This window comes from Uloborus diversus, chromosome 1 (genome assembly GCF_026930045.1).
Source record: "Uloborus diversus isolate 005 chromosome 1, Udiv.v.3.1, whole genome shotgun sequence".
NCBI lineage: Eukaryota > Metazoa > Arthropoda > Arachnida > Araneae > Uloboridae > Uloborus > Uloborus diversus.
In genome coordinates this window covers 203782548-203804419 of record NC_072731.1, presented here as the reverse complement: position 1 = coordinate 203804419, position 21872 = coordinate 203782548, and the positions used below count along the sequence as shown (strand labels likewise).

General features: G+C 34.0%; 1 protein-coding gene across 1 annotated transcript in view; it reads left to right on the top strand.

Annotated features, from left to right (window-relative positions):
* Positions 1 to 21872, top strand: part of LOC129218240 (nephrin-like) — a 176258-nt gene that overhangs the window by 120440 nt on the left and 33946 nt on the right. The window contains exons 5-7 of the mRNA XM_054852467.1: positions 4528 to 4818; positions 8456 to 8667; positions 14319 to 14480. Coding sequence (XP_054708442.1) covers positions 4528 to 4818; positions 8456 to 8667; positions 14319 to 14480 — 665 coding nt within the window. The remainder of the gene's footprint in view (positions 1 to 4527; positions 4819 to 8455; positions 8668 to 14318; positions 14481 to 21872) is intronic.

Below are 21872 nucleotides of genomic sequence, written 5' to 3'. Positions count from 1 at the left end.
ATACGAAATTTCCTTCCCCCTGTTTTTCAGTTTTAATATATTTATGGAGGGAAGAAATTTTAAATGTCGGCGCAAAACTGGGGTTAAACCATTACAATATTTTACGTGACAAATTATATGAAACTGCACGCACATAATTACGGCACATATAACTTTTTAATTGAAAGCGAAAAATAGCACTTTTTTTATTGGTTTGCTTATTTTCTAAATTAATGGATTTTTCACAAACAACACATAATGAATTGAAAATATATGAAATACGTGTGTGGATATCCGTGCTTTGCAGTAATTTGTTAGCTGAAAATTTTTTTGCAATTAATTTAAGCAAGACTTTTAATGAGCTTAGTCCGCGCGCAGCATGCGCATTCGCATGGCTAATTTGGGATATCCGCGATTTGACATAGAGTAAAGTTGTATAGATCTTCTGACACATTCAAATTTAAAATATTTAATGGCTTAGGTTTTTTTTCTGCTTGGTGATAACATACGTTATATCGTTTTTTAAATGAACTTTTAAACAAAACTAGGTATTAAACAAGACAAAGACTTCTATCAAGAAAAAAATAAATCACCAAACAATTCAAATTGTCCCATAAAACGTATAATAATACACGATTTAAGAAAAAATGCAATTAAACAAAAAGTGAAAAGCTAGATTAAAATAGCCCTCAAGCTGTAAAACATTTAAAGATACTTTCATGAAAATGTTGAATAATCTGTCAAATAAAGAAACTGTAATAGAATTTATTGCAAAGTTGTAAAATACTCGAAAACAATATAATTTAAAATATAGTATTTTATTATCCAAGAAGTTTTCTTTGCAACCGAGAGGATACAAGAATTGCAATAAAATTTAAACCGCCCAATTCTCGCAAAATGAACATAGAATCTTAATAGTCAGAGAATATAACTTGACGTAAAATTAGGCTAGCCATTATTGTTCCTTAAAAACACAAAACAGCGTTGTTTGAATTGAAAATTTTCTGACTTGAAGTTCTCAATTCTAAAAATACAGACAAAGTAATAATATCAATGCAAAAAGATGTGATATCTCATCAAAAACAACCCTGTTGTAAAAATTTCCCCGCCAAGAAAACCTTTAACTTTTCCGCACAAAAAAGAAAACCTGCATCCTAAACCCAAAAACCCTCAGCCATAAAAAGTTATGATATCTAGTTTGCCCGCCAAGTATCTTCCAAACTATTATCCTCCCTCTTCGCCTTTTTCATCACAGCTACTTCCATTAGAACCTCCTCCCACCTTCAACTCCTCAGAAATATGGATAGATCTTTTAAATTGTTTATCTTGTTTGGCGGGAAGCTTTTCAAAGTTAAACGGTTGCTTGATGAGCAAAAAGCTTCCCGCCAAACAAGATAAACAATTTAAAAGATCTATCCATATTTCTGAGGAGTTGAAGGTGGGAGGAGGTTCTAATGGAAGTAGCTATGATGAAAAAGGAGAAGACGGAGGATGATAGTTTGGCAAATACTTGGCGGGCAAACTAGATATCATAACTTTTTATGGCTGAGGGTTTTTGGATTTAGGATGCAGGTTTTCTTTTTTGTGCGGAATTGTTAAAGGTTTTCTTGGCGGGGAAATTTTTACAACAGGGTTGTTTTTTAAGAGATTTCGACTTACGCGAGGGTTCTTGGAACGCATCACGCATAAGTTGGGACTCGACTGTATTAATCCTCAACCGAAACAAATGCTGTGAAAGTTGTTTCTCTGCTAGCGCAGTGTCAGTTCGGGGAAAACATCCTTTCTTCGCTAGGGTATCGAGTTCGCACCTTTCACGAATTGTTCTGAATTAGTTACCATTGAAACCAGCAAATAAAAAAAAAAAAAGAAAAGAAAAGAAACCAACTAGCTTCAATTCTGGCAAATTAAAGTTTTTTCAGAAAAAAAATGCAGCTGCGTATTTACTCTGTAACTAAGAATTTGAATTTTATACAAATTTCAGAGATCGCCTCTTAAAATTTTTCATCATTCTAAACATATATTTTTATTCATTCTAAAACGAAAATAAATAAGCGAGGGTGACATTACATGGCTTACTCGCCACTGTAGAGGTTTTTTTATATTGACATGGAGAGTTAAGTAAGAAATAACAACGTCAAATGCCACAAATTGCAGATTATTGCAGACACATGTTTCGGCGTTTCAAGGAACGCCTTGTTCAATGCAAAAGAAATGAGCTTATGGATGAAAAGACATCTGGCAAATGTGTCTGCAATAATCTGCAATTCGTGCTAGTCGAAGTTGTTATTTCTTATTTTATTTTTAATGCACAATAGAAATTATTTAACTTAATGAGAGAGTATGTTAAGCGAACCAGTTTTCTGTTGTACAAGTAAGTCACATTAGTATAGAAATGACGAATGCTATATTTAGAAATATAAAACAAAAATAGCGGAACTAACCCATATCGATTAGTAAGAAAAATAATAATGTAAGTAATTTACAAACGAAAGCAAGACAGACATTTTAGTTTTGAATTCGGAACCCTAAATTTCGATCCAGAATTAGGGAATCCCATTGCATTAAAAGTTGAGAGAGCAGCTGAAATGTTATCGTGGCGAGTTTAACTACATTTTAAGGTAATTCTTAAAAAAATGAACTATCTTATATTATTAAAAACTGAGCGTATGTATCTATGTATGTACCTATGTATGTATGTCCGAGTTACTTCTCCCGAACGCCAATGAACAGACCACAGAACTAGGTATCGATAGATTCGTAATTTTTTCGTCTTTCTGCTTGGCTATTTAACACAGTCCTCCGATTATAATTAGCGGAGATATTAATTAAAAACTATTAATTACGATACTCAGATTTTGACTTAAAATCTCTATTTTTCAAAGGCTTACCTCCATTTAAATTATTATTCAGTGCTCCATCTCAACTTTCCGTAGCAATGCTTTTATTGAAATTAGTAGTGTGATGAAAATCATTGAGAAGAATGATCTGTTGCCATTTTTTTCCCGAATATGAAGAAATAAAATTCTAAGTTTTGTTTTGAGACTTTTCCTGTAATCGCGGGATTTAAAATGCTTCCTTTTTGGTCATTATTCCGCAATCTGCCGCACAATTTTTCTGATTATTATTTTTTCTTTTTGTTGAAGCCTTATTGTTGAACACGTGTCACTTAACATAATTTATTTTCGGAGTGGACCATGCAAAGTCGGGCGACGCAGCTAGTAAATTATTAAGTAATGTAGAAAGCTGAATTAAATATAAAATTATCTGCAAACTTGGTTATTTATCGCCAATCTTGACAAGAGACCGCGTTGCAGTAACTCAGCCTCATTCATAATTACTGTATATGTAAGCGCTCAAAATGGCCTTACTTTTGACGAATCCAAATTATTTAAATAGCTGCAGAACAAATTGAGACATTTTCTTAAAATGCGGATGTGTTGATAAAGCAAAAGGCTGCAGATATTTTGAGCTGTCATATATTTTTGGTGTGTTTATGGAAAACATATACTGACAAAAATTTGCATCTTCTATTAGAGTGTTTCCACATACAGGGTGTAAGAGTACAGCGTTTACAGACTTTCAGGGCAGATAGAGTACACCTAGATGATGGGAAATCATAAAGCAATGCATGGTCGGAAACGCTTTCCTGGCGCGGTAGCGACGACGCAAATCATTAAAAAGACAACACGAACAAAAGAAGAAAACATGTTTATAATCCTTAGTACAACAAAAAACTAAGAAAAAAGAACATTAAGGAGCCAACGATCGTCATCAAAGTAGGTGTTCGAAATTACGACCCCGGGCAGTGATATCACCTCATATCTCCGGCGCATTGAAGATCGAACGTAAAAGTGAGTGCAGCAACAAAAACTGCGTGTGCTCATGCACCGTCATCTGACACTTCGGTTTACGTAACGACGTCTATCGTGTACACCAGACAAAAACTTACCAGCATTTTTACTGTATTAGAAATAACAAACATGTCTTTTCCTCTTATTTGTATCCTGTCTTTCTTGTACTTTGTGTCGTCACTATAGAGTCAGGAAAGAGTTTCCGACCATACGTTTCTATGTGATTTTCCATTGTCTAGGTGTACTCTATCTGCCCTGAAAGTCTGTAAACGCTGTACTGTTACACCCTGTATAACGTATTTTCGTAGGTCAACGTTTGGAATATAATTCTTTTTACAACATATAAGTTTAACTTTTTATGTCAAGAAAAAGGACCAAATTTCCGATGAATTTCAACTTTAAAAGCAAGGTTGTATGAAAATTAATTTTAGGAGCTACTAAACGGAATTCCAAAAGAGCCTTATAAATGTTTGTGCTGTATTAAGGGTACAGGTTTGAATAACGTGTGTCCGACGATATGTTTTGGAGGGAATAAAAGTATGAAATTCGTGTGTGTCTGGTACTGACTAATGTGGTTTTAGTTAGGTTAGATGATTTCCATGTCACTTCATGTTACTTGGGAATTAGTATTTACTTAAAAAAAATTGTTCCAAATTGAATAATTGACGCTGTCAGATTTTTTTTTTCCCCACCACAGATGCACCTGGAATTCCTCAGATCGAAGGCTACATCGAAGGGGACGTTCTGACATCCGGAGACACCCTCACTTTAGCTTGTATTGCAAGAGGCGGGAATCCTCCCCCTCAGTTGATTTGGAAACGGGGGAATGTCCAAGTGGACGCAACGTATACTGTCAGCGGACACGTGACCACTAACATCCATACCTTCCGCGTCGATGCTTCGGATAATGGTGGTGTCTACAGGTGTGAGGCTTGCAATTACATGACGAAAGTACCATTGGCTGCGTCTGTTAAGCTCAGCGTACATTGTAAGTATCCACTCTTTTAATAATTATTCGTGCAAGTTTTTATTGGGGAAACTGCAAAACCGTTCTTTTTTGTTTTTTCTTTTTTTGCATAAAATCCAGTGGAAGTCGAAGTTACAACAGCATTTTAGTGTTTTTTTTTTTTTTTTTTTTTGGTTGGAAATCTAGTTGATGTTTTCGTTGATTGCATGAAGAATTAGTTAACGTTCATAGTACTGCATTTTGTTTTGTTTCCATAGCTAGCAAATAAGGTATAATCCGTGCGCTTTGGGTACAACACAAAAAGAACACGCTCGGAATCGTCGAAGATAACTGGCATCCTGTCAAGATATTAACCTTTAACTTTGGTTAAATATATTCCCATGATGTTACATTGAGACGTCCCCAATCACCATGTGTGATCAACACGCGTGTTGACTATGGTTTCTAGCTTAAAAAGGGCTTCCTCTTCTGATTAAACAAGGGACAAAGTGAAAAGTATTACGGTCGGCATTTTGCATGCATCGACAAAGTTATGTGAGTTCTTCAGTGTACTAAAAAGCATATAAGAAAACATTAAACTTCGGCAAGAAGTCGAATTGAATATTTTTTGTACTTTCTGTCCGTAGGATTTCTACATTCAGTGTTTCGCAACGTCCTGCACTTGTTTGTTTTAACCATATGTTTATTCGGCAGTCTAGTTCACTTTCTCATCTGTAAGTTGCAATCAAAACTTATTTCAACTGAGGATCCTTACTTTCATAGTCGATAATCAATTTCTCAAATATTGATGTATTGTATACATCGTCTCGGGGGTCTTTTGTTCATATAGTACAGCTGAAAACGTGTGCTCATATCTCATTTCGACCAGTAGACAATTAATGCGCATGCCGTTCATTTTACAGACTTCTATGACAAATCAATGCTCAATTCACGCAATGGAAACCATACGCCTACAGTTAGATATACCATCTCATGGTCCTGATGTGCTGCTATGTGCGCAGTACTACCTGCATATTCGCAAATCTTTTATGTATTCAGTTGTGCTTTTTTTTTTTTTGAATGAACTTGAAACCAGTCAGTCCCGTAAACTCTCCTGCTCAGAGCATGCTGAGCCTCCTTATTCACAATAAATGGTAAATGTGCGTGTAATTTTGAAGTGATGCATGCGCGAACAGGAAAGGTTCAAGTAGGTCTGTTTGCCTTAAGACAAGATCATAGCTGAAAAACAATTAACCATTTTGCCACGATGATTAAGTACACCAGGAACTTGAGCAAACCATTCGTGCCTTTCGATCAATGACCAAAGCAGTCACACTCGCCGTATTTGTGATATTTTTTTATGCTCTACCTTTTTACTTCCTTTTGCAAAAAAGGAAGTATAGTATTCGCGAAAAAAAATTCACTCAAAAATCGGCCTTAATTTCCATTTTGCTCACACCTGAATAAATGTTGAGTTTTTTTTTTTTTTTTTAAACCCGACCACACGTGGATAAGTGCCTAAAAACGTATAGACTTCACAAATATCCATTTTGACAATCCCTGAGTTAATTACGAGTTTTCTCGTGATGTACGTATGTGCGTATGTATGTCGCATAACTCAAGAAAGGTATGTGCATGTCCTAGAAAGTTGAAAATTTGGTACGTAGACTCCTAGTGGGGTCTAATTGTGCACCTTTCCTTTTGGTTGCAATCGGGTGTTTCTAAAGGGGGCTTTTGCCCCTTTTTGGGGAGAAATAATTGTTAATTTCGATGCAAACTTAAGTGGTGTTATAATTTGTCGGACACTTGGCGATATATCGACAATCTTTGGGTCGCAAAGTTTTGTCGCCAATTTGGCGACAAAGTTGGCGATTTTTTAAAAAAAAAATTCATTTATTTATTTTAAAATCTGGTTTCAATTTGGCCACTGTTGGTGATATTCAGAGAGTTAACTATTGAATCACATTAAAATTACCATTAAGGATAATAATAACATTAAGTTGGAGGAGAAGGAAGTCATGTGATGCACACATCAGCTCGTTTGATTTGCGATACCATGGCCTACTGCAATGTTTTTCTTTCTTGATTTCTGAAACTACTCTACTGAGTTTTTTACCATTTCAGTTCATCATATATCGAGATATCAATCTATCTGTCCAGCTATCAATCTATCTATCTAGCTACCAATCTATCTATCTATATATAATTCAATTTACATAAACTCGCAAGATAAAAAAAAACTCAGGATACTTATTACAGCGTTATATTGTAACGCTGAAAATCTTTCTCTCTCGTTTGTTGTGAGAAACACTTTCATTATTATTCGCTCAGTGTATGAAAGCTAGCCCTATAATTAACGAACGAATTATGAAACAGATAATTCCCACGTTTATGCAGAATTTTACGCATCTCATTTATTCCAGTTTACAAATGTGATTAATGACATGTAACCCTATCGCGTGATTTTTCATCATTTGCTAATAAACGGGTACTGAAGAGCCTGCCGGTAATTTGCTACTTTAGTATTCCCGTATTTAATTTCAAGCTTACTTGCAATTTATTTTGTAACGTACCATGCCTGGTTTTCTTTTAAAAATGGATAAATCATATGGAGCCAAGTGTTGATTATGTTGTTGGTTATTGTTCACGGAGAAAGTAGGTTTAACAAAGTTGCATTTACATACTACCTTAATATTTTAAAGGATGTTAGAAGATTTAGTTACATAAATTGACCATAAGTAGTTGACATTTAATCACGTTCTGTTTTATTTTTTACTTGAAAATCGCTTGTCAAGATATGACGGATAAAAATTGCTTCTTCATTTTAGCGAAGCAACTGCCTATTTGGGTTTATTTTGATCGTTGAAATTTCGGTCGCGTAACTTTGGGCAATTGTTCCTTTCGGGCAGAATCAGCGAGGTCAAAGTACATTGTACAGCAGTTGAAAAAAAATATCAAGAGTCTCAGCTATTTTCTCGTAAAAATGTGCACAAAATTCAATAAAGCATTTGCAATTGAAAAGTAATTCAATTAAAAAATAACTTCATCACTGGTGACGTCAGAGGGTTACTCGATCAGTGATTTTGGCTATTATATATATGAATTAATTTCTTTAGTAACAAACAAATTTATATAATGTGACTGGTGATACTTTTGGAGGACATATTCAACCTCAGAAAAATAGACCTATTTGTTCTACCCGAATTGTATCATTTGTTTAGTAAAAATGTAAAAGGACAAAAAACAAAACTTTCTTTCGTGATACATTAATAATTTATAATCTAGTTAAAAATGCACTAACTGCTGTGTCTAATAATCCATGGTTCGACAAATGTGTGTCAGTCAATATTAATACCCTTTCATGGTTATAATCGCTCCTATTTCTTTTCAGAATCAACTTTTACCGAATTGTTTCCTTTGCTTAGTAAAAAAACGTAAAATGACAAAAGAACTTTATTTTGCCATAAATTATTAATCTATAATCTATTCACAAAAGCACTAATTGCGGTCTCTAATAATCCATGGTTCGACAAATGTGTGTCAGTCAATATTAATATCCTTTCGTGGTCATAATCGCTCCTATTTCTTTTCAGTATCAACTTTTACCTCTCCCATGATGTCTTTTACTGGGATTCCTCTGTCTTTAACTTTTAAATTGCTGTGTTCACTGCTTTTGCAGATCCTCCCTCAAATGTAAAGTTGATAGGTCCTCTGGAAGCTAAGAAAGGAGACACAGTGACATTGACGTGCTCTACGGAAGCGAGTAACCCTCCGTCCCAGATCACATGGGTGGTGGATGGCTCAAGATTGGTTGGCGGGGAGTCCGTAACCAATCGATTACAAGACGGATGGACGACGTCATCCAACCTCACAATCACACTCACCAGGCAGGTAAATTTTCTTCGTACTCAAACCTTAAACATATTGTATCATATTTTGGTGTCATTTTGATGTTTGCAATCGTAAAAATATAACTGATCTGCATTAACTTGAAAATTTTGATACGAAAAATAATTAATGCCATGGACGCGCGGATATTACAAATTTCGTGTATCGAGTGGAGTTCAGAGTATATTTGAGACATAAAACAATAAATTAGAAAATAAACCGTAACAGAGGCTAATTGCCTTTTTTTTACCAGAGAGATTGGCATTCAAATTTGACGTGTTCCAATAAATACCTACCTCAAAGCCAGAGATACGTAAGTCACACTTTCACTACTTTTCAGGGGAGCGTAAAAACGTTTGTTTACTGCATACGAAAGTTGATTCTCACGCTCTTATAAAACTGATCAATAAATATAAAGTTTTTTTTTTGCTAATTTACGTTGTTATGGCTAAGTGTGGAATAGGAATCTATTCATACAGTCTGACCACTGATGAGATGGCTAACATTCGGTTTACTGGCGGAAATGGACGCATCTATTAGTTTTCTGGGATACTTCCTTTTTGAAGTGAAATTTCTGAATTTTAGACTCTAACAATGAAATAATGCCCTCACGCAGTTATAACCTATGATTTCGTAAGGTAGGTGTTGACAGATATGTGCTACTCGATCAGCGATTATGGCTGTTATATGTTTGAGGATATTGATTGAGGGAAGCAAAAAAGTCTTTTTCAAAAATGGAATTTTGTATATGGTTAATTAAAGCATTACAAGAAACATCAATATACTTCGTGGCAAAGAACTAGTAGTGATATTTTTGACAGGTAATGCATTCTGCGGGATTAAGAAAAACTACTACTCCCGTAGGATTTATACATTAACCACTTATTATTGAAAACCTATGTTTAATCACTAACATACCTTTACTTTTCGCTGCGTCATTTGAGAGTGGGTAGTGGACGTTTTGCTTCGAATAACATTCACATTTAACTCAAAAATTGACGTTCATTTTAAATCTAGCAATGTAAATACATAAAATGGTCTTTAAGTATCAAATGCATTAATTATTCAGTAACGAAAATCATCAATAAATGCACAAAAATATTAGTTAACTCGACATTAGAAAACATACATGTTTTAAGGGGTATTGAATAAGGATCGAACATTTCGGGAAGTGTTCGTTTAAGAAGAACAAATGTTTTGTGGAAGGCTTAACTTAAAGCGAAACTACGTAGAATATTCGGGACACGGTGTTCCTTTAGAACAACTTTTAATGTGACTTCATTATCATTTTGAGTAAATCTCTTCCAGAGGGGTACGCAATTGATTTTTCTTCTAAGCAGGAACACTTTTTTTTGAGGTATTTCTAATAGCAAATTTATTTGCAAGTAATGAATTTGCAGTTGGTATACACGTAGACGTCAATATGAACTGATGCTGATTCATTTTCGAATCGAAACTACCCGAAAACGGATATTAAAAATGATTATGATTTTTCTCACTGCACGTGAACTTTTTGAATCTCACCAACTTGCAAAAATCAGAAATTCTGACTCATTTTGTTTCTGGGTATGCATACTTATTTGCAACAATAAGTTTTTTTTCAAAAAAAAAAAAAAAATCATGTAATTTAGTTCCATTTAAACACAAACAAAACTTTCTTAGAATGGCAAATAATATTTTGTCTGGCTTTAAACCATGAGGCAAGAACTTCATTAATGCATGTAAAAATATTCGAGAGAATTTTTTTTTTTTTTTGAAGGAAATGAAAAAAAAAAAAAAAATCTTCACCCTATTCCTTAAAGCAACTGTTATTTCCTAGTTCAAAACAAAAATGATGATTCCCTGAAACTAAGCTTAGAAGCAGGCATCTTAATTGTTAATATAAATCCACTGTAGGTGGAAACAAAAGAAGCCGCTATTTATACAATGGAAGTAAAACGTGCCATTAACAAAAGCTTCTAGAAAGAAAACGCAATTAAGTAAGAGGACATTTTTCTTTGAAGAGTCTTTGTTAAGGAGGAAGAGGAAATAGGGATTTTTAAGGAAACGGCTCTGGTCTTTGCGTAATAAAACATGATAATTGCTTCGGTAAATATTTAACGTTGCCCATTTATTTGTATTTACAGAGATCTTTCAAGATACATATCACTATTAATAAATATTGAACATTTTAGCAGTATTTTTCTTGCTAAAGGATTAGTTTGAGTAATGATATGATAGAATTTTCAGTTTCCATGAGGGAAAACAAGAGCGATAACCTAATTACTTTAATAAACACAAGTTTATTTACTATTCTATACGCTACGCACAAAACTTGATAACAAACGTGATGATCAAAAGAGGCCCAGAAATTTGCCTCATCTAGTTATCCTGCACAATGGGTCATGAATAACTTTCAAAAGAATAAATTTCTCTCTTCCACAGTCCAAAACATTTCTACTAATTGGCAACGAGCTCATACACTCTCAAACCAAAGGTGTGCATATTACGCCCCCTATCGCTGTTCCTAATTAATGTCTAGCTCTGGTTACGCATAAAGCAGCATAATAAAGATGAAAGTTGAAGCTCAGATTTCATGTTTAACACAAATTCGTTCCCCATAAAAGATGGCGGTTATTCACAACTGGCTAGGTTTTTGGGATAATCAATGAACAAATTTTAGTCGTAATTAAAAAAAAATCATTTTACTTTAATTCACAATTATGTGAAAAAAATATGAATTGCCGTAACAATTCAAAATTTAAATTATGCAATATTATGCTGCATCTACTTTTACATAAATGGACAGTTTTGAGCAATTAATTATTCCTTCTTGTGCGATTAACTAATCTTTTCTCTTTATCATCCACAAAGAAGACTTGCATTTAAGACCTAAGAAATAAATCTATCTCTTAATTTAATACAACATTGAACAACTCATAAAAAATTGAAGCAATGAATGTTTTAAAAATACAAATAAGACATTTCGCACTTTTCAAAATACAGATGATTGAAAAATAAAAATAAGTATAAACTTGTTTTACATAGAAGGACATTTTTAATTACAAGATACTAAACTATACGCACTGCCACCAGTACAGTACATGACATTTTCGTAATAAAGAATACATTTTCAATAAAAATGACAGGTACAACCTAAAAAACGAACAAAAAAGAGCAAAAAGCATGCATATTTTTTATATAACTTTTTTAACTTTAACGATTACTTTGTCTTTAAACATTTAGATACAGTAAGTTCGCCTGTGATATGCTCCTTTTAAAATATTTCTTTAACTGGTAGCAAACTAAACACCGCGCAGGTGCAAGATAACAGGTGTAGAAGGTTTTCAAGAAATTTCTCCTCTTTATTGTGACTCCGTGTTTTGATGCATTCCTTTCCACGTACACTCAAATCAGCTAGCAGCCATTTCTGTGTGAAATTTCCTCACGTGTAAACGTATGATTAATAAAAATACATGACTCACTACAATCGATGATCGTATATCCAACATCCTTCCTGGCAATTCGTCCTCGTTAACTCCGCAACAAAATGAAATAAATGTTCGCCTGAAAACTAATAATAAAACTTTCCTACGCTCGCGTACATTTTTCAAGGTGCCAAACAAGTCTCTACTCGCGTATGTGCCATCACGTTCAAGTGCTTAGGACGCACAGGATATTTGGAAGGGTTGTTGTCATGGATACCGAGCGTATTGCATTCCATTAAGAAACAGGGAAGCCAAGTGGTAAGTCTATCCATAAATCTTGAATGCCGCCGTTGAGCTATCGTATGTAGCAAGCTTTTGTCACGTACGCTCCTTTTTCGCTTCAGATTCGTGTAGCTTCCGTCCATTTTGCTGAAAAGGATGTTTGGGCAGCACGTTGATGATTGGGTCTTGAGTCGAGCACGAGGGAAAGATGTACTGTGGTGAAGTTGTGGTTAATTTTTTTTAGGGGAAGCATACGAGTTCTGTTAGATTTTGTATTTACATTACATTAAGTTCCGAACACTTTCTACATTATAGAATGCGATGCATATAATTGCTAAAAAGGAAATGAACATCACTGTAGAGACTCTAGACTGGATTCTTTGTATTAATCTATTTTCTTCACCAAATACAGAATCATGAATTTCGTATAACTTATAAGGTAACGTACAACTCTTAGCTACACAATCTTAGAACGTAATCGTCATAATATTATTTCGTATCTGTTGCCACATTCGCTCAATATAAAATTAGAAACTAAACTAAGAAGAGCTTAACTAAAATGGAGTGAAAAAATATCAATAGGAGTTTTTAAGTAGATTTACATCAATCACAGTTATAAGTGGTTTTCAATAGTCTAAACCGACTGTTAATTTTTGAATTTTCAAATAAAATTCAACGCATTTATTATTCATCTTATAACGCCTCTCAAGCTTTTTTTCTGTGTCTTTTTGTATCAATTACCAAATTCCTCGTTTTTTACAACTACCTACTGCACCTATCATTGCGAAACGTTCTGAAAAACAAATTTTAAAACTCTGTTTTGAAGAATTTAGCAGCTTTGCTCAATTATGTTCTAATCACTTTATTTTATCTGCATCAATTTCCAACTGAATCAATGCGTTTCAACTGGGATGTTGATGTTACAAACCAAAATGATGATGGTATTTGCTGTCACAGTTAAAAAATGGGCTTAATTTACTGATTTTAGATTTTTCTCGTTTTAATTTTCTCCCACGTTCTTTTTTCCATGTTGCTGCGCAGTTAGCGAGAAGCGCGTAAAGCAATAATCCCGGAAACCATTTTTCTACTAGGCTAACATACTAAAATGATGCACCTGTTTCGTCATAGATGCATAAACTAAAAGAAGAAATGAAACGTAAATGAAGAAATGAAAAAAAATGCTAAACTAGTATATGAATTATAAAACAAATTAGCTAATTCAAAATACAACTTGAAAAAAAAAAAAAAATAGAATGAGCTAATTTATACCTGCTGGATTTATAACAGCTGGAAAGTAATGAAGTAAGATTGCTTTTAAAAAGTCACTGAAATACGCGAGTGCAGTGACGAGAAGAAAAAAAAAATGTGTTTCAAAGATAATTTTAAAATTGAATGGAGACGTTTTATCTCTTCTCTACAATGTTTTATTTCGCTAGTTTTTTAAACTGGAATTTATGGCTCTTGTTTGCACACATTCACTTTAAATTATGAATGAGCTTATAAGAAGAAGAAGAAGAAATAATTTGTTCCAACTCCATGCTCGTACAAATTCTAAAGATGTAAATCATTTTGTTGGCAAAATAATTCTCGATAAATAAGAGATAAATCAACGGGCAAAGTCTCAGGCATTTACAATCGTTCTTCTTCCTTCTTCCCGAATCGCTTGGAGGCAGAAAATATATCACATAAATGGAATGGTTGAAAAAAATTCTATTGAAGTCACTATTTATACTAAAATGTTTTCTGGTTTAGAAATATAGGAATCCTTGAAACATACACATTTAATTGCTGAAATATGTTTATAAATTAAGAGTATGATTAGAACTTTGGAAAACTAATTTTCAAAAATAATTTATGCCATAAGTATTTATTTTTTTAGATCTTTGACTTTTTTAAATGTGCAATGGCTTATTTTAAGAACGAAAAAGTTATCTACTGACAAGATGTTTACATTTCTTGTTTCAGGATCCCGATGTGAAAACATTTGCTTGTTATGCTGAAAATCCACCTGTTCGAAAAAAGACCTTCAGAACGCATAAAATCGCAGTGACTTGTGAGTATTTATCATCTCATCTTTCTTTCTCTGAAGGAAAAGTTAACTTAATTTTTATATTAACTTCACTTAAACAACCAAGATTTAAAATTTTTAAATGAGTTTCATTTAGTTTTGCCGAACAGCAGTATGATGTGTCAAAATGTAAAGTTGTGTAATACAGTTTATTCCTGGAAAAAAAAAAGAAAACAAAAAAGAAGAAACAATAAAGAGGTTTTTAGAGAAGCAATTATTCAAACAAGGGGAAAAAAATAAACCCTTCCTCGTTTTTTAGCGACCGATGAGTCGCTAATTTACAAAGACTTACCTCTAGAGCAGGGGTTCCCAACTTGTGGGAATGCAAAGCATTTCTTAAGGGATCGCGATATGATCCCTAGATTTAAAAAAATTCATTGCATCGCTTAAAAATTAAAATACGTAGGGGAAAAGTAGTATTTTAGAGTAGCATCAATAGTTGAGCGCAGCTGCGAATCCAGAAGAGGTGCTATGGGGTTGCACCTCCCGCCCCCTCATACCAGAAACCAGAGGACCTAATTCCCCAATGTCTTCTAAGATTATCTTACATTTTGGTTTAAGGACTTCTATCCCTACAAATCACCGCAAAAAATTCTTGAATTCACCTCCCGCTGACATCAACTAATATCATCTAAAATTTCTTTTTGGAAATTCAATTTTGAATAATTTCGATGAAGGATTCTCTAAAGTCTAAACCCCAATCCTTATCCTGAAAGATGACCTGAAAATGCGTTTTTAGGACTTAATTTGTAAATATGTATTTCTAAAAGAGCCCGAACTCCATTATGTCCTCTATCTTCATAAAAAATAGACAAGAAATGGGTTTTTAGACTTTAAATTTCGAAAAAAAATTTGAGGAGTGGCTGCCTGTCCCCTTCACATAATTAAATATAGTATAAATTTTAGTTTTTAGGGCTTAAATTTCAAAAAAAAAAAAAAAAAAAACAAAAAAACCTCCAGATAGTCTCCGATCATTTCGCCTTCTTTTTAAAGATTGTATACTATTCTGTTTTCGGATTTAAATTTCCAACAATTTCCTTGGAAGTACCGCCACTCCTCTCTCCTCCCACATCATTAAAACTCCTCTAAAATATCGTTTTTGGAACTTCAATTCCGAAAAAATGCCGGGGGAGAGAATTCGAGTCCAAACCTTTTTCCGAACGTTTACAAAAATGTCTTGTACTTGCGTTTTTAGGGCTTCAAATTCAAAAATTCTCCCGGGATGGTTTCAACGAACCCCTTCATTTCCCTTAACTTCAACAAAGATGGTCTACAACTGAGTTTATTTAGGACACATCCCTTTCATTTTTTAAAAAAAATGAGAGGGCATCCCCGATCTTCCGCCCCCTCCACTATCGTTAAATATCATCTAAAACTTCCCCCTTTAGAACTTCAATTTCAAGAATTTTCAAATCATAAAAGTCCTTGAACGTCTCCTCCTAACATTTGCCAGTTGTCGTGCAAACTGTAATTTTAGAACTATTATTTCGGACATTTCCCGAATGAGGACCTTCGTGAATTTTACACAACTTTCGACTGTAGGTTCATATTGTTAATGCTCTTTCTCCGCTTATAACGCAGTTCTCCTGATTTGACTGCGCGTATGCTAACAGTGAACCTTCGCCCCCTCCAAGCAGAGATCTGGACTCTCCTCTCTCTCTCTTGCTATACATACGTTTGACAAAATAGAGTGGCTGACAATCGCTCTCCCCCCCTTTTTTATATCTTTATGGCCTTGTTAAGAGATAATGCTTTCACTCACTAAAATAAAAGTTGGAAACACCTAGACTCTCACTCTCTCTTGCTATACATGTGTTTGAAAAAACAAAAAAAACAAAAAAAGCAAAACAAATGAGGGGCTGTCAAACACCATCTCCCCTATTTTTTGACCTCTCGACAACCGACTTGTTAAAAGAAAATGACTTCGTTCACTTCAATGAAAGTTAGAGATACTAAAACTATCTTAAGATTTTTATGACCTGAGCATCTCCGGAAAGGACACCTAGGGGATCGCAGGTTGTTTAATTGGTGAAAAAGGAGTCGCGACGTGAAAAAGGTTCAGAACCACTGCTCTAGACTGTTTACACTATTTTTCTTTTTCCTCTATTTCAATACAAAATGATCACAAGTGACCTCAGTAAGAAGTTTCCTGAATTGGATAAGTTGTTTCTTCTTTGTTTATATTAAAATCAATGCACAATTTGTCCGAAACGTATCATTAGCAATTTAAAAAAAAAGAAAGATAGAACATGGTGTATTTTTTTTTGCCACTAAGTGGCAGCATGTATAATAGGGTGGAGTGAAAAAAAAAACGAAATTGACAAATGATCAACGCATATATGCGGAAAAGTTGCCTCTTACCATGCCTATTTATCGAACAAAATTTCAGATAAAACAAATAATATCTTTAGCTGCCCATTTGACTTTGAATTTTAAGTAATTAGCCTGATTTTTCACCAAAACTGGCGAAAATGAAATGATAAAATATAATTATCTCTCATTTGAAACTTTGGGTGTTTGAAATAAAACTCTAAAAAACTAAATAATTAATATATAGTTAGTTGAATTACCTAGGCGATTGTGAAATTGCTTTCAAATGCGTATTAAGCGCGCTAATCGCACATGCTCTTAACAGCACGTAAGGGGGTAAATAGCTTTAAGAGGGCCAATGATCTTCATTAGGGACTACCTGATCTAGGACTGCCAAGCTGGGCCTTGCTGCTGGTCTGGTCATCTGGTTGTCTGGTTGCCTGTTGCTGGTCGTCACATTTGTATTTGAATAATTGCCAAAGAAGATTCCTCCAAAGAAATTGGACGTCGTCAAATCATAAGGAAAAGTAGAAAAATACTCATTGACTTGGAAAAGAAAAATGAGGAATAACACTTTTCATAAGAAAATGCTGTACTTTGACGGTCGAAGGAGCAATATTTTGATTCAAATTCAGGAATGAAAAAAATAAAGCTAGAAAGACAACTGAAGACCAAATTGTTTTACTCTCATAACTTAAATTAAAGTATGATATCCTTGTAACTCCTATGTCTGGTAGCTCTCATAACATTAAAATACGCATATTAACTTCTTGAAAGAAAATTATTGATATTTCTAAGTAACGCGCTATAGGTTAAGTGCAAACAGTTGCCAATACAGGTTTTAAAGTGGGTTTATAAGGAAAATTGAGATTTCTATTAGACGTTCTTTGCAATGGTTTATTTATTAACTTCATTACGCCATTTACTCCAATATTTGAATGGAAATAACCGCTGGGTAAAAAGGATATGGTTTAGAAATTGGGAATGAACTAGTCCTTTGACGATATGGCTGTAGTAAACTTTTAAAAAGTAGATGTATCTTTGGCAGAGGTTGCCCCTGATGAACTTAGCACACATCAATGGTAAATCTACAAAATGCTGAGTGAAATTCTAAACGAAAATATTTCATTCTGCTTGTTGAGAATGATTACAGTGATTGTAGAAGGTTAACGACAGCAAATAGAACTATTCGGTTGTTAGAGTATATTTTGTAATATTAAATCTAAATTATCACATCGGATTGGAAGTGAATAATTTTGCAGTTTACAGTATAATAAAATGAAGTATTCATGCCAAGAAAACATTCTGTTGTCAATGCTGGCCAACAATATAAAATGTGCGAGAGAGATGGGCCTTCAACAGCTTTGAAAGGAAAAAAAAATGGCCAACCTTGATAACTATGTTTAAAAACTAAAAATTTCTGCAATAAATTTCAATGCATATAACTATTTCAGTTTAATTAACTACAATTCAGTTGCACTTACAAAATTTAACGCTCATCTTATTTACGATGCTAAAGAAAAACCTTGACTTATAATTGCGTTTTTTGTTTTTTATTTTCAAGTTGTTTATATGCAAAAACAGTGTCTTCATTTTCATTTGAAGTAATAATTTTAATGGTTTGTAATAGATAAAACTAAACTAAATACTTTAAAAGAGAGAGACAATCAACTAGAACAAAGAACGCAGTGGATACCAGTAAACGCAATAAGAAAGTGTGGTGGGAGAGCATGTGCGATTACCGCGCTTAATACGCGTTTGAAAGCAATTTTGCAATCGCCTAGGTAATTCAACTAACTGTATATTAGGTATTTATTTATCAAGAGTTTCATTTTAAACACACAAAGTTTCAAATGAGACGTAATTATATTTTATCATTCCATTTTTGCTAGTTTGGTGAAAAATCAGGTTACTTACTTAAAATTCAAAGTCAAATGGACAGCTAAAAATATTATTTGATTTAGCTGAAGTTTTGTATGCTAAATAGGTATGGTAAGAGGCAACTTTTCCGCATATAGGCTTTACACATTTCTCAAATTAGGTTTTTTCACTAAACCCTAATGTATAAGAATGCATTTCAGAAATTTTAATTACGTATTTGTGTTTTAGAGGGGAGGAGTGTGGGGGTTTCTTCAGAGATAGTTTTTAAATATATGTCGTCAACGTTTATATGGTTTAATGTAGATTCACCGTACACATATAAATCGCTCATACTATAGTAATTTTATAAAACCTTTCTGAAAGAAAAATTTACGATATTAGTAGTTCCGTATTTGATCCTAGTGGTATTTGATACAAGAAAAAAAAAAAAAAAAAAAAAAAAAAACCCTGATGGTATCAGTATTAACCGCGTTTCTACACACTATTTCAAGGAAATAAGTTACATTTATGAAATGCACCACCAGCTCAGTCATTCCAGCTGAGGACTGTAGTTTCGTGCTCATTAGCACTCATCAACTCGGCATAGGAAGTGACTGAACTGGAGGTTTAAAACCTCTTAAGGAAGCCAAGAGTGCCAAACAAACTGGTTGCTAATACATAGAATAACACTGACAAAACGAGTGACCGAAGCATGGTTCAGTTCAACTCGAAGATTGCAGGCCAGGCATAGTATATTTAGGTGTATTTCATGTATGTCTGCCTTAGACCTGGCTATAGAGCGGTTACTTACTGCATATAAGTTACATTTGTTGGGTAAATTGGAAATATTTTGAGTTATTATTTCCCACTCTAGTTTTTGAAATGTTTTTTCACGATAAGGCCCCACGGTATAATGCATGTGTGTTCGTTTTCTTCAGCAGATCCCCCTCAGCCGCCGACGATCTTGGGCTACGAGGAGGGTCAGGCCCTGCGTGTAGGAGACCTGCATACCTTCAACTGCGTTTCCTTGGGAGGAAACCCCCCTGCCACGCTTCGATGGTACAGAGGTGACAGGGAGGTACGCTTGCATCCCTGGCGGCATGTAATTATTAACGTCCTTCCCAATTGCGCGCGCACCGAAAGACTGTCGGGCCATTGAAAGGCAAAATATGTGCACTATTAATATGTTTTGTTGACGGCAACGCTCTTGCGGCTGTAAAAACGCTTCTTGCTTAACGTATGATTTCGGCAGGCCCGTCCAGATTATCATAAAGAGGGGTTTTAATGTTTCTACCCCACTACCCGAGGGGGGGGGGGGAGAGGGAGTTAATCCTTCACAAACTTCAGATTTACGCCAAACTGCTGATCCCAGTATGGCATTTATACACTTGCAAGGATTGTAGAAACCCACCCCACCCCTCCAGAAGGATAATTTTAGCTGCGCAAGTGAACGCAGTGTCCCTTCATTTAACAGCTTCTTTTACGTCAAATCTTAGGGTAAGAACCCCAGTAATTGGCACTTTAAGAGTTTGTCCTTAAACTTACCTCTACTTTCATTTCTTAGAAACTAAATATTTACTTGTAAATATTTTTGTATCAAAGAATGCACCTCTCTGCATCTATTCAGTTCACTAAAAGCAAAAATATTTGAATAGATATTTTTATAAAAATTAATGTACAAAAAGTTACCAAAATCACCAGTAATTGGCACCTGATACCCCAGTGTATGACACCTTGTGATCCAGTAATTGGCACATATTAAAAGAATTAAAAAATTACTTTATTTTTCACTTTTATATTACATACAAATTTCATCATCATAAGAAACATTATTAATGTTAATTTAGAGTAGGTAATTTTACATAAATTAATGTTAAATTACACATCTTAACGTTAAAAAACGTATTTTAGAGAAATAAAAATTTGGAATGTTACATGAAAAAAAATATCGAGATTATTGCTGTTTCATCACTCGGCATGCAGTTTTGATTTTACGAATTATAGCTGTTTCCACAGAAATAGAAGAACATTACCCGATGATTCTAAGGAACCATAAAAAAATGAATCAGTTCTCTGCAGTCGCAATATCTGACTGTGATGGCCAAACATGTTTGTTTTTATTGTTTTTTTTTTTAATTTAACAGTAGATCCTGGAGGATTCAATTCGATAGTAGAACCCATACAATATTTTTGCTGCAAAAGTATCAGAAATCAAACTAACGGCACACTGAACAACACATTAGAGACTATAAGCACATGTGCCAATTACTGGGGACTAGCAAAACTGGAGCACCACTAAATGGCATCCATCATTTCTTCAAAAACCGAAAAAGAGACAAAAGTTTTCTTCTATCCACTCAAAGTAACACTTTTCCACTAAACAAAACTTTTGACAACCAAAATTTAAAATACATTTTAAGTCAGATTTTAATGGATTGATGCGCATGCTTCCCTTCAGCCAGAGAAGAAGCTTTTGCAACAAAAATGGCTGATTCGACACAAGCCACAATTGTTTCTCTTTCCTATTCACTGCTACTATTTAGTAACATGAATTGAAGTTATAATCTTTAAAGTAAATGTACATTCAGTTGATATACAGCCTTCTACTTTTAAAAGATTGGATATAAATCTTATTTTATGACATTTTTGTTAGAAGTGCCAATTACTGGGGGTGTTACCCTATTTTATTCTTTAAAAAACCTTGTCTGTTTTTTAAAATTAAATCGGTTTATTATGTATATTGCAATAAGTATTGAAAACTGTCTAACGATTCATTTATTTGCATTTCTATCTGATTTTACATTCCAAAATAATGCTTAATACCCTAAACAAGAAAAAGCGTATTGCAGGTTCATATTACATTGACAAACACTATCACTTATGCATCTTCATAGCTGCAACATATACCAAATTCATTATAACTTCCTTACAGTAAGAAATATTAACGGAGATGAAACTTTCTATTAACAAATCATTCAGCGGTTTTTCCACCAGTTTTTCAAAATATTATTCCAATTTGTAAAGCTCTAACAGTCGTAAATTGCAGAAAAGCTTTAGAGAGAAAGTTAAAAAAAAAAACAAAAAAAAAAAAAAAAAAAAGAAAATAAGCTCTGCACACAAACTTTCACATTAAAAATAAATTAAGTCAAATATACATTTTCGTCATTTGGTTTATTATTTTTTCCCCAATGGGAGGGGTTTAACCCCTAAAACAGTCCCCTTGGACAGCCTAGGTTTCGGCATGAATCTCATTCAGATAAGAAAAATATAGCGTGGATGCT